The 14,931-nt window shown below is 30.5% G+C and overlaps 1 protein-coding gene across 1 annotated transcript; it reads right to left on the reverse strand.

Annotated features, from left to right (window-relative positions):
• Positions 1 to 782: 782 nt before the first annotated feature.
• LOC132296321 (F-box protein At3g07870-like) lies at positions 783 to 2,124 on the reverse strand. The gene is made up of 2 exons (XM_059794532.1): positions 1,970 to 2,124; positions 783 to 1,860 (listed from the first exon to the last, which is right to left on the reverse strand). Exons 1-2 carry the CDS (start codon positions 2,122 to 2,124, stop codon positions 783 to 785), a joined length of 1,233 nt encoding a protein of 410 aa, XP_059650515.1.
• Between the last annotated feature and the right edge of the window lie 12,807 nt (positions 2,125 to 14,931).

Below are 14,931 nucleotides of genomic sequence, written 5' to 3' on the forward strand. Positions count from 1 at the left end.
GATAATTTGAATCATATTGTACAACAAATAGAACTAGATGTAATTTGAATATGATACATGAGGAACTACCAAGAAAACTGAAAAGAAAATACCTTGATTTGAGAAAGAAAAAAAAAAATACAGATCAAAATGTGTATGAAAAGAACAATATGAAAAGCATATGAAAAGACCAATAGATTTGTCTGAATTCTCAAATCCTAAAAGCAAGGAATCTCCATATGCACTATTAATATATGACTTGTTTAAAAATATTTATATATATCTAAACAATTGAATCATTACTAGCCAAAGTTAAGCTTGCAATGTGACCAATTATATTTAAGCCTTGCTAAAAGTTTGGAAACTATTTAATTTTATATAAAGGTTAACAAAAATGTTTGACAAAAGAACAATCTAGTTGATAAAATGGCAAAAGAAGCATAAATATATTTTACCGAAACACAATAGACTTCCCTATTTCTAAATCGTAAGAGCAACCCAATGAATTATAAAATTTCCTTGGAGTGTGCATATGAACAATCACTTTAAGATTTGGTTTAAAATGTTGAGTATAAGCTTTGTCAATCACAACATTATTACATTGTTATCACTATATCCAAGTTTGGAACCTAATATATGAAGAAAAAAAATAAGACGTTGTTACAATAAATAAAAAAAGTATACATCTCAGGTTAATTTGAAGTAGACACCAACTGATATTCCACAAGCACATGTACATAGATATAAGTAAAGCTTATAAAGCATTAACAGAACTTAGTGATGGATTGGAAGTAGTACGTACATTACTGTTTTGACTTGACATCCACAATCCTTAAACCTCCTGTGCTTGCAACATCCTTGAGTGAAGAAAAGCTTGAGCTGCTGTAGGTAAATGCACGGCGCGGCGTGTACTCAACCTTTTCTTTTTGATAATTAACCTTGAGTGCGGTAAATCTCCCGTTTTTGGGATTATATGAAAGTAGAATATGAAGATCACTTTCAAACAATATCTCTCCATCTTTCCATAGTGTGATGGGGTAAAGACAGTGATGGGCCAAACTACCCTCCATTCCAGATGGAATTGAGGTTCTCAAAATTCGGACTTTAGTCCAAGACTCGGCTACTCCATACTCTTTCATCGACCACATATCAAGATAATGCCCGTTACAACTATAATTGTTGTCACTATTAAAAGATATACACAGACAATTTCCTAACACCCCCAATCCCATTCTACGATTATATGTATTATGCGTGAAGAAATTAGGAGGTGGGATAAGGCGAATCTGCTCTTCCGCAACATCAAATGAAAATATTTTCTTGTTAGCTTTGTCACCTGGAGTCATCCAATGAATAGCTCCATTCAAATTAACTGTCTCCGCCCTTTGTCCTGGGGGAAGAAGACGCCCAACATATCTCCATGTAACAGTTCCAAGAGTATAAACCTCAGTCTCCGAGTAGTATCCCGTGCAGTTTCTAATGAATCTTAGGACTTTATAATGCCCTGTTGTGGGACTAAATCCAAATAGGTATCGCACTCCAAATGGATTTGACTCTATTATGGGTTTGGGAAGGGCAACACATTCTCCCAAAATGGGATTGCTTATGTAAACATTGTGCGAATCGTTCAAACATATCAAGCCATTACAAGAGCCCACATTTTCCAGATGTGGGATAGACAGATTTGAGAAATTAAATTTGATTCTTAACCTCATTGGACCAACATAATTAGAGACCTCTGAAAGGTCGAGCAGGTAAAAAAATTCTTCATCCCTACCCCAAAACACAATATCGGTGGTCAGGTTGGGTCTGGACAGTCGAATCTTTGTAAAATAAGGATGATCTTGCAAGATTAAGTATTGCCAGTTCTTACAAACCCACCTGCAATTCAAGAGGGCAGTGGTTGGAAGCCTTGAAAGAATATCGACAACGATGGAGGACGGAAGATCAACAACAGAGCTTTCTTTTTCCTCTTCTATAGGTGGAGGACGGAAGATCAACAACAGAGCTTTCTTTTTCCTCTTCTATATCGACAGCGATGGAGGACGGAAGATCAACAACAGAGCTTTCTTTTTCCTCTTCTTCTTCGCGTCCGCGCCATGATTGACGTCGCAGTAACAAAGACCTAAAACAACGGAAAGGCATGGTTATAGAATGATTGTTGCATGCAGTAGAAAAACCCTAAAACACCATATCCTTATAACTTGGAGTTGGACGGTGGCAGTGACAAAGTGAAACCCGAGATCTAATTCTAAGTATATTATATATAATTTGGTTAACTCCGAAAAAACCTCATAAATTACAAAATGTGCAATTTTTTAAAAACTACTTTATTGTTTTCAATTTGTGCAAATAAGAACAAAATGCAAAATATCAAAATTATCCTTAAATTCATAATATATACTCTATATCTATGTCTATTACCAAAAGAGAGTTGAAAAGAAAATATATAAAGAATTTTAAATATATATATTGTAGTGTTCAACTTCTAAAATTATAGACTTAGGATCTAATCTTATAATAATTAGTTAATTGACTTTTTTTTTTTTCCTTTTTTTTTTAGAAACTTATTCTTTCTTTCCATATTATTAAATAAATATGGTTATAGGGAAATGATAGAACTGATAATTTATTAAAGGAAACAAGAATAAAACAATTTTACTACTCTTTGCCGGGCTTCTTTATCTTTCAAAATTTTCTTCCCCATTGCTACCGGCCATCTATTTAACAATGAGAAGCTAATAAAAAAATTGCAACCAGTAGCCAAAACCAAATAAAATTAATTAAGCGAGATAAAATGGCCATTAAATAAGATTGGTCGAGAAGTATCGATTATAATCCAAATTCAAATTTCAAGATTGATCCATGGCCATTGAATAAGATTGCTCGAGAAGTATTGATTATAATCCAAATTTAAATTTCAAAATTGATCCATGTTTTATACTCGCTTAATTAAAGACTTTTAATTTGTTGAGCAACTAATTTAGAATTAAGAGATGACTATTGACTTTCATAATTTTTTTAGAAGCGTTTAGCAAAACAACCCTTAATTCATTATTATATATCCATCTAAATGTTCAAAGTGTTAATCATGCCAAAATGTGTATAATATCATTGCACAATCCTAAGTTTTCCCAAAGTCCTTAATTTACAGTATTCTAATGGAGAATTATGTTTTCTATTTATTTACAATCATTTAGGTATATATTTTCTTAATTTGTTGCATAATTTATTAATAGAATTGATAAAGTGTGGGAAGAAACTACAAATGATGACTTCTAATTTCTCAATTAATTTTACTTGGTCAATTTGACAGTGGCCAAGTTGTTAGGAGAGAGAGTATAATGAATAAAGCTTGGGAGTAACCTTTGAAACGAAATCAATGAGAAATAAGTTTTATGAAAAAAGAAAGCTGACAGATAAATCGATTCTGTATTTTTCGACATAAAATTGCCTAAAATTTAATATATTGATGAAAAAATTGTATATATATTAAATAGATATTGAAGTAAAATTATTTTCTTCTTGTTTCCTTTAATAAATTGTCTAGTTCTGTCATTTCTTTATAACGATATTTAATGATATGGAAAGAAAGAATACGTTTCTTAAAATAAAGAAAAAAAAAAAGGTTAATTAACTAATTACTGAAGGATTAGATTCTAAGGTTATAATTAGAAATGAGTATATAATTTCTTACTCCACATAGCAATTGAACACTACGGTTGGGGTGACAATTCGTGTTTGTGAGTCGTGTTCGTGTCGTGTCATTATAAGGATATTATATTAAATAGGTAAATTCAAACCCAACTCATTTAATAATCATATCAAAAATCTCAGCACTAACCCGATCCGTTTCTTAAACAGGTAAACATGTTAACCCGTTTAATGACCTATTTATTAAAATGAGACATTTAATATTTAATCAAATATTAAATAATAGAAAAAAATTATCATAATTAAGTCAAATATTCAAAATAAAAAGAAAAATCATATGGCATAAGCAAGGTTTATATTGAAATGACTTAACTATCCATAATAATTGGGTTTAAACAGGTAACATATTACATAGGTCATAATCACGATTATAACATATTGAGTTAAATGGGTTATAAACGAGTTCAACTCTAACCCAATACGGTTAAGTAAACGAGTTATTCGTGTCGACCCTTTTATGATCCAAACTCGTTTATGCCAAACTCAAACCTTTGTAACTCTTGTCGGGTTCGTGTCGTGTTGTCATGTCGTGTCGTAATTTGCCACCCCTAACTACGTACTTTATAATTCTAAATATATTATATATATGGCTAACTGCAAAAAAAAATCTCATAATATACAAAATGTGCAAGAAACCCATATTGTTCGAAAAACTCCCTTATTCTCAATTTGCGCAAATAAAGACAAATCATAATTTTAGTAGTAAAATTACTAAATTCACCTTACTCTATCACTAACAAAAAAATAAAAAAGAAGCAAAATGCAAAATGTCAAAATTATCGTTAAATTCATATATGATTTTGCTTCATCGCCCCACAACATAACGATACTATCTCTCTCTCTCTATATATATATCTATATCTATATTATTATTAAAAGAACAAAGTGTTTTAGTACATTATTTTTTAATAATAAATTTAATTAGATAAGAAAATATATAACGAATTTTAAAAAAATTATAAAACTCTATCACAAATTGCCAAATTAGAAAAAGGAAACACTTTAATATATAATATTTAATATATTTTTTTGTCTTTCTAATTATACAAAAAAATGTATAAAGGAAATATATAAAGACAATAAATAATTTAGTCTTTCAAAAAGTTTCTATAAAACTCTATCACAAATTACCTAATTAGAAAAAGAAAAAAAAAATCTAATTAGTCTTTCTAATTAGGCAAGAAAATATATAAAACAAATATATAAAAAAAAAAAAATAATTTAGACTTTCTAATTAGACAAGAAAAAATATAAAGGAAATATATATAAAAATATATATAACACTTTAATATATAATATTTAATATATTTTCAAATCTTAAAGTAAATAAATAATTTAGTCTGTCTAATTAGACAAGAAAATATATAAGGAAATATGTATCTATATATATATATATATATATATATATATAATGTATAACACTTTAATATATAATATTTAATATAGTTTCAAATCTTAAAGTTCTATAAAACTCTATCACAAATTACCTTATTAGAAAAAAAAAAAAAAAAAAAATCTAATTAGAAAAGGAAACGTTTTAATATATAATATGTAATTATATAAAAGGAAAGGTAATTTGAGAAGGACATATTTAATATTAAAATATTAAAAAATATATTTGCCACACACTAATTCCTTTTCTAACTTTCAATTTAACACAAATTCTAATTATAAATAAATTCTTAAACAACTAAAATTGACCATCCTATTTCCCCTAAAACTAAATCCCTCCTATCCTATGTCTAGATTTTAATTTTTCAATATATGTTCTCTTATACTATGTGTAGATTTTAATTTTTTAATATATGTTTCTAGTATAAAATTTGTAATTTTAATGCTAATTAAAAGAATTTACTCTCTGATAGTCTCATATACTTTATTAACTGCTCTTATCCATCAATGTTTTTATGTGTTCATTGTCTAGATTTTGTAATTGTAATGCTAAAAAAAATTATTATTAATCATACATGTTTATGTAATGCTAAAAAAAATTATTATTAATCTTGCATGTTCATGTAACACGAGGAGATTACACAGTCAAGAGATAATTGCAAGAGTGACACCACCTTGTGAAGCTTTGCAGAGGATACTCATCCTACAATCATAATGGTACAATGATACATTACATATATAAAAATTCAAGTTATATTGATACTTCACCTATAAATATATATTTGTTTAAGCACGGGTTTTTTTTTTCTTCTTTTTTTCTTTTTCTATATTGAACAAGTTGAAGTTGGAAATCTTCACATAGATAAATCTAATTAGAGAAAGAAACATATAATATTAAAAAATTGAAATACTAAAATTCAATCAAAGAAAATCTAATTCAATAAGAAATTTAAAGTAATCAAAAACAAGTTGAAGTTGGAAATCTTCACATAGATAAATCTAATTAGAGAAAGAAACATATAATATTAAAAAATTGAAATACTAAAATTCAATCAAAGAAAATCTAATTCAATAAGAAATTTAAAGTAATCAAAAATATATTTATTTAATTCAATAAAGGAAAATATAATTAGAGAATAAAATACTAATAATAATATACTAGTAGGAAATAATAAAATTCAATAAATAAAAATCTAATTAGAAAAGAAAATGTAAGTATTATATGATCTATATAATAATATAGTAGTAGAAAATACTACTATTAATATTAGTAATAGGAAACCGAATTACTAAAATTCAATAAAAAGAATAATAAAAATTAAAGTTATATTAATAATTCACCTATAAATATATATTTGTTTAAGCATGAGTTTTTTTTTTTTTATTTTTTTTTTATTTTTATTTTTTCTATATTGAACAAGTTGAAGTTGGTAATCTTCACAAAGGCAAGTAGCAATTATTTTGAAAATCTTATTAAATCATTGTAGTGTTTATTTTATTTTAAATCATTATAGTGTTTTATTTATAATTAGAGAAGAAAATATATAGATATAGATAAATCTAATTAGAGAAAGAAACATATAATATATAAAAATTAAACTACTAAAATTCAATCAAAGAAAATCTAATTCAATAAGAAATTTTAAAATATTAAAAAAATTATTTATTTAATTCAATAAAGGAAAATATAATTAGAGAATAAAATAATAATAACAATATAATAGGCAATACTAAAATTCAATAAATAAAAATCTAATTAGAAAAGAAAATATAAGCATTGTATGATTTATTTAATAATATAGAAAATACTACTAATAATAATAGTAGTAGTCAGAAATATAATTACACAAGAAAATCTAAAATATTTTAAAACCGAATTACTAAAATTCAATAAAAGAGAATATTAATTAGATAAGGAAATATATAATTGATGTGACCTTTGTGTGTGCACAAAATAATGTACTTTTGAATATTTAAAAATGTGCTAAATGGGTATCAACTTTTACAATTTATAAAAGCCACTTAACACTTATACAATTAAGTATATTGAGAAGGGATCATTCTTAGGGATTGAACACGTGCTAGAATCTAACTTGACTTTAATGCGAAAGAGATTGAAAAGAGGTTTGGTTATTTGATGATTAAACTAAAATTCAATTTAAAGCATGCAATGAAAATTAAGCTAAAATGAGTAGAGTTTAAGAGATATGAGAGGAGTCTTAAGGCATATGAATCACAACTAAGCTCATTCACTAAACCACATGCCTTCAACTAATTTGGAAAAATTCATATTGTAAACAAAATGTGGCTACAAGAATACATCAATCTAGAGAATAATACAATTTGCAATAATAAGTATGAATTATCAAATTCAAGCATGGATTGTCTACCTAATTACATTTAAAATGCAATTAAACTACAATGAATAACAATTAAGCTAAAAGTGTAGTGCAATCCATCAAGCATAAGCATAATCCATCAAATTAATCAACAATTGTATCTAAAAAAAAAACATGCATAGCATCACTAAACACAATTACAAAAAGAATTTAGTGTAGAGATTGATTTTCAATTAATTATACATAAGACAATATGCAATCAATATAGAGAATCAACAGGAAGAATTAACCATAGAAATCCTTGGTACAATCAAGTTTCAATATACACAAGATTATATCATCAATTACGTATATAACATTTAAATCCCCAAAAAGATGAAAGGCGCGCAATACAAGAAAAATAATTTTTTACCACGGTTTTAAAAAAACAGTGTTAGAAGACCCTTTCTACCACGATTTTAAAGTAACCATGGTAAAAAGTATATCTTTTACTACGATTATTTTAAAACTGTAGTAGAATATCTTTTCTACCACGGTTAATGAATAACCGTGGTTCATTAACCGTGGTAGAAAGTATACTTATTTACCACGGTTTTAAAATAACCGTGATAGAAAGTTAATTATTTTGAATGTAATTTAGGCGGGTCCTTCGACCACGGTTTTAAAATAACCTTGGTAGAAAGTATATTTTTTATCCCGATTATTTTTATAACCGTGATAGAAAGTGAATTACTAATTTCAGTAAGTCTTTCTAACCGTGGTAGAAAGTGAAATTTTTATACTAATTTAAACGTCTTTCTACCATGGTTTTAAAACCATGGTAGAATGTGAAATTTTTTCACTTATCTTTTGGTGGGTTTAATTCCCGCTAGTGTCAATAAATAAAAAAAAATGTATATATATATATGTAAAATATAATTTATACTGCTCACATGTAAGAAACCACACACATACAACACCTTGTTACAGAACACAAACATATATGTCAAAAGCTGGCCGCCCCTTTCTCGATCTGGTTCATGATTCGGAGTCTGTGGCCTCTGAAATTCTTGAAATCAATGTATACGGAGGCAGCAATATAGGAGGAAGCTCCACCGCCGCCTGCTGCCGAGGAGAAGCCGCCGGAGAAGGAAAGAGACCGTCCAAGCCGTCATTCTTCTTTCTCTCCAAGCCCAACCCTTCTACCGAAGCCACTGAGGGTTGAATCGACGGTCAGCGCAGCGTTAGAGCAGAGAAGATAGCGGCACAGCTGATTGGTGTCGAGATTAAACAAGGATTCGCCCCTTTCTCCAAGCCCTAACCCTAGCTCCCTCTCTCATTCGAAGCCCTAAATTCGAAGGACACGAATTGAGGTTTGTATTTTCATCCCCTATTATATTTATCAAATTGATACTCAAATAGGATGGTATGGGATTCGCCCCATACTTCTAACAGAGACAGTGGTTAATTGTGGGTTATATACTGTCTCTGTTAGAAGTATGGGATATATATATATCTTTTCGTTGCAAAGGTAATTTGCTGCTATTACTAACATTCATCAATCTAATACTATATTGACAACTAATGGCAAAAGGGGATTTGCAACATTTCGTGAAATTATTTTCTTTTTTTTTTTTCTTTTCTTTTCTTTTTGGGAGGTGGGGCAGGCAATTTGTCCTATTATGGTTGTTTTCAGTGGATCATTAAATTCTAATGTTCAATGAGTCTTTGAATTACTGTGAAGCAACTGAACAGCTGCGGCAATGACTTTGATCTATTTATCATAATATATACTAATTTTCTTCTGCTAAGTCTAAAACATTCTGGAGATTTTGCTAATAGAATAATGCTCATGGGTATTTATCATGACATATAATAGTTGGATTTTAAATTTCTGTTTAGTTGTTATTGAACTTGTGTTCTTGTTTACGGATACTGCAAGTTAAGTCAGATGATTCGACATCACGTTTTGGTTGTTGATCCGGATAGGAACCGAGTCAAAGTTGTTTTCGCTTCTTTTGTCAAAAGACATGTTTTAAAAGACATTTATTTATTTTTTCTAGAACTGTGTTTATTGAGTATGATATTGACATTTTAATTGAAGCTTGTTTGGCAGTGTATTTTTTGGTTTCTTAGACAACTCCTTCATATTTATAAACTATATTGACATAATGACATGCGTAGGAGTTCCTAACCCTATGAATTATTTTGAAAACTTGAGTAAATTAGTATAGTCAGTCACCTTTTATGTTTTTGGCTTTGATTTATTTTGAGTTTAGATATATATGTGTGTGTATGTATTTGGCGTTTTGGGTTTTTTTGATTGCTTAATTAAAATTGTTTTTTATTTTTTGTTTTTGTTTTTTCCTTTGACACTCTAAACTCGTGGATTTCAATATTTGATTTTTGATCAGAACTAAAACAGGAAAAACGAAGGATTTATTTTATTTTTTGATCATTTTTATGATTTTTTTCCCCGAGTGTTTTAATTGACACGAAATTGCGAGCATCGCTCTGCAACGAAAGCATCTTCGAAACCCTCAGATTGAAAGAATAAAAAACACAGTGGGGTCACCACTCATCAAACCCTCTCTCTCTTTCTCTCTCTCTCTATATATATAAATGTGTGTAATTAAACAATAGATGACGAAGATTGTTCAGTTAATAAAATTAACAATTTGAAGTTTTTTTTGTTTTTGTAACGTGGACTTCTATGAAGGAAAGGGATGGAGACACTGACAAAGCATTAGGATTTGTTGGTTGATGGTCCCAACTTATTTTTATGATTTTTTCCCCTCTTTTAATGAGAGTTTTAATTTTGACTCGTATTTTCACCTAATTTCTCTTGTGTTTGTTAATCTCTCTCTCTCTCTCTCTCTCTCTTTTTCATGAAAAATTGTTATATATAGGTTGATTTATTAGTGTTTTTGTGTGATTAAATGTGTTTTATGTTTTGTAGCTGTGGTGGCATGGGAAGTTGGAGGTTGCACTCTCATAGAAAATGGAAGTTCGTTTGAGGATCCTCTTCATTTCCCTCTGTCACGCTGATGTCTACTTCTAGGAAGCCAAGGTTTTTTCTCCACTAATTTGATTTTCATAAGTAAAATATAGTATGCAATTTGCATGTGCACACACAAATTTTGTAAACTGCAAATAGAAACAAAATATGGGCAAAATAATAATTTATTAATTTGAAAAATTTAAGTACAATCCTCTGTAATAATATTCTTTACAACAAGATTGGTCCTCTGATTCAATCTCCTTTATTTGTTGTTGGTTGGATCCAAGGACTGCATGAGCTTGTTCTTGAATCACTGGATGTGCTTGTTGTCAATCATCGTAGAATTTGATGAAGAACGGCACGTCGTTGGATGTGCGTAATGTTCTTCGCTTTTGGGTTTGGATTCTGAATTTGTATCTCTGACTTCTGAATCTTTGGATTTCTGAACTTATGTCCTTTGTTTCTGGATTTCTGAATTCTGAATTTGTCTAAATTTCTGAATTCTGAATTTGTGTCTGAATTTCTGAATTTCTGAATTCTGAATTTGTGTCCTTTGTTGAATTTGAGGAAGAACGGCACGTCTTTAGATATGCTTGTTATTCTTCGTCTTTCGAAAGGAGAGAATTTGTTGAATTTGGTGAAGAACGGCACGACTTTGGATGTGCTTGGTATTCTTCGCCTCCAAGTTTGCCCTCGGGATTTCTGGCTCTCTGGATTTCTGATTCTCTCAATTTCTGGACTTTCTGGATTTCTAGACTCTGAATTTTTTGTTCTCCTTCTCCCTTCCTCTAGGCCTCTATTTATAGGTTTCTTGGGTTGATAGGATGATGACACGTGTCATCTCTTGATAAGGATAAAATTATAACGGGTCAGGCCGGTTATATTATGATAATTATCCTTCAAAATAATTATTCTAAATATATTTTATTAGGAATAATTATCTTTTTCATTTAAACATCTAGGCTAGGCTAATTAAATAATTTAAGTGGACTAAACTTGGGCCAATTAAATGACTTAATTAAACATTAAACCCATATTTAATGGGTCCATTTGTCAACACCAAAGCTCACTAAAATTTTAGTGTATACAAATTGCCCCCACTTCGAGTCCCAAATTTGATAGGATTTGTCTCATTTTTCAAATGGGACTTGAAATATTCAACTTTCCTTTCCTTTTCTCTTCTTCTTCTTCTTCTTCTTCTTCTTTTTTTATTTTTATTTTTTATCCAACTTTGGATTGTAAGATTTCCTCTTTTGCTTTTCTATCCAACTTGGGATTGGTATTTTACTTTCCTATTTGAACTGGATTATACAAATCCCAGTACAAACATGAAATATTTTATTGCTTATATATACTACCAATGTTATAGGTTTTGCCATCAATTCTAAAGTCTCTGAAGACTAGTTAGATTGTCGTCTTTGCTTGAATAATCGGTATGATTTCTCTCTTTTCTTTTTCTTCACTTTTTTTTTTTTTTCGAAACGTTTCTTTTTTTTTTTTTTTTTTTTTTTCCCTTCCTTCTCCCCCCCCCTCACGTTTTTTTTTTTTTTTCTTTTTCTCACGACTTTTTTTTCTCTTTTTTTTTCCACGACTTTTTTTTTCTTTCCTTTTTTTTTTTCTATTTTTTTCCCCTTGTTTTTTTTCTTCCCTTTTTTTTCCACATTTTTTTTCCCTCACGACTTTTTTTTATTTTTTATTTTCTTTCTTTATTTTCTTTCCTTTTTTTTTTCTCTCTTTTTTTCATGACTTTTTTCCCTCTTTTTTTTTTTTTTTTTTCTTTTTTTTCTCGATTTTTTTTTTTTTTTTTTTTTTGTTAGCGTTTTTCCTCACTTTATTTATTTATTTATTTTCCCCACAAACTTTTTTTTTTTTTTCTTCCTTCTCTTTCCTTTTTTTCCTCTTTTTTTTTTTTTCTCTTTTTTTTTTTTCTCGATTTTTTTTTTCCAGCGTTTTTTCTCACTTTTTTTTTATTTTCCCCGCAAACTTTTTTTTTTTCTTCCTTCTCTTTTCTTTTTTTTCCCCTTTTTTATTTTTTTTTTCCTTGTTTTTTTTCACGACTTTTTTTTTCTTTTCGCAAGACCCTTTGTTTCTTTGGAACGCATCTAGTCCGTAAGGACCCTTTGTTTCTTTGGAACGCAACTAGTCCGTAAGGACCCTTTGTTCCTTTGGAATGCCTAGTCCGTAATGACCCTTTATTCCTTTGGAACGCATCTAGTCTATAAGGACCTTTTGTTCCTTTGGAACGAAAATCTTCCATGCATGCCAATCTGCACTTTTTTTTTTTAGGGGGGTGGTAGTTAATCATGGTGTTTTTCAAGAGTTTCAAGCCCCATACTCTCACCATTTTGGAGCGAGAGAACAGACTCTATGAGGTCATGCCACCAACACAGACAGTGTCGTCAACAACCACGAATCGACTTGGAGAGTAATGAGATATGTAGACGTAGGGAGGCTTTACCAATAGCTCAGACAATGTTATTAATGCCGGTTGCTAGAGCATCTTCATCAGCCATGGATTATCCAGAAGCCATTGATAGAGCGAGACCATACTCCGAGAGGTCATGCGACCAGCACAGACAGTGTCGTCAACAGTCATAAATCAATCCAGAGAGCAATGACAGATGTAGTCTTCATTAACCACAGATCATACAACAACCATTTAGAGAGTAAGAACAAACTCCAAGAGGTCATACCACTAGCATTGTTAGCCATTATCAGTTTTGATGATGATTTCAAGCCGAAGCTCAAGGAAAATCTTTTCCAACAAAACTTCAGCGGCGAGTAGAATTTATCTTGGCACCTACAGTCTGGCGACGAACCAATTTATTTCTTCGCAACTACACTTTGCCGGATCAAAATTTCCTCTATAGCTACAATTATGGCGAGGGACCAAAATTTTCTTTGCGACTACACTTTGGTGGCGTGCCAAGTTGAAAGGTGTGACGAGCACTTTTGATGTCATGTGATGAGCACATTTTGTCCTTTTTTTTTTTGGGTTGACTGAACTTGTAACAAACTTCCAAGATGCCTACATACCCTAAATAGGGATCAAGTCATCATGTAGTTCATAATTTTTTTTTTTGGTAGACAGTTTATACTCATATCAAAGAGGTTTTTTTTTTTTTTTTTTTTTCAGGCGGATAATTTATACTCGTGCCAAGGAGTGTTATTATTATTATTTTTCTTCAGATAGATAGTTTATACTCATATCAAGGAGTGTCAATTTTTTTCAGGTAGACAGTTTAAGTTCGTGTCAAGGAGGAGTTCTTGATTCTCTTTTTTTTGTTTTTTTGTTTTTTAGGTAGACAGTTTAAACTCATGTCAAAGAGTGTCATCGATAGTTTAGGCTCGTATCTGGGAGCACTTCAGTTTTGTTTATTTTTCAACTATGCAAGAATAAGACGACAATCTAAGCTTATATTGGAGGGCACGGACTATCTCGTCGTCACTTTGAGGATTTTTTTCTTGGTTTCCTTGACTTAATACCCCCTGTGATTTTGTACTTTCGATTGAAGTCATTGTTGTAGCATGGTGCGTTTCTTGATGCAAGTCTTTCGAGATGATGCTTATAATAAAAGATGAAGCTATTTCGTCATCTGAGTTAGGAAGTATATTGTTTTCTTCTTCGGACTCACTTCTCTCATTTTCTTGAAGGTTGTCGGATATTCCAGGAACATCTTCTCTAGCACCATAATTTTCTATGCTAAGCTCCATGTCGTGGGCTCGAGTAACAAGCTCTTTAAATGTGCGAGGCTTAATCCCTTGTAGGATGTAAAGAAGCTCCCAGTGCATGCCTTGCATACATGCTTCAACTGTAAAAATTTCAGACAAACGATCCTTGCAGTCAAAACTTAGAGCTCGCCAACAGTTGATGTAGTTAATCACGGGTTCACTCTTTATTTGTTTTGTATTTGTAAGCTCCAACATACTAACAGTACGACAAGTGCTATAGAAACGGTTGAGAAATTCTCATTCCATCTGCTCCCAACTGTCAATACCTCCATCTCTGAGGTTTGTGTACCAATCAAATGCATTCCCTTTGAGGGAATGAACGAATTGCTTGACAAGGAGATCTCCGTCTGTACCAGCATTGCCGCAAGTCTCTACAAAGTGTGTGACATGTTGCTTAGGATTGCCTTTTCTGTTAAATTATTGGAACTTTGGAGGTTGATACCCAACCGACATTTTGAAGATGTCAATCCTTTCCGTGTAAGGATTTGAGTACATGCGAGCACTTTGAGGAACACCATTGTATTGTTCATTTATACAATTTACTATCATGTCTTAAAGTTGTTGAACAGAAAGTGAGGTGACGGAGACAGCTTCAATTGTTGGATTGGCGTACACGGCATTTTGATTATCAATTGGAGTGTTCTCTGGCATGGAATTAGAATGAGGAATTCGGCCTTTGCTTGACTTAGCATTGTCATCACGTAATTTTAACTTTTATGTCAGCGAGGCAATTTTTAGATCTTACTCCTTGAGAGAGTGTTGTAATCTTTCAATTGCACGGGTCATAGTCGTCAG

Source organism: Cornus florida, unplaced genomic scaffold (assembly GCF_030987335.1).
Source record: "Cornus florida cultivar Cherokee Brave unplaced genomic scaffold, ASM3098733v1 CherokeeBrave_3.0.0_Hap2_Chr02, whole genome shotgun sequence".
Classification (NCBI taxonomy): Eukaryota; Viridiplantae; Streptophyta; class Magnoliopsida; order Cornales; family Cornaceae; genus Cornus; species Cornus florida.

What these genes read in the sequence shown, in the direction of transcription:
- LOC132296321 (XM_059794532.1), bottom strand. Translation starts at nt 2,124, where the DNA reads ATGCCTTTCCGTTGTTTTAGGTCTTTGTTACTGCGACGTCAATCATGG. An exon ending in AGCTCTGTTGTTGATCTTCC is followed by an intron (nt 1,861 to 1,969) that starts GTCCTCCACCTA and finishes CTTGAATTGCAG; the next exon opens with GTGGGTTTGTAAGAACTGGC.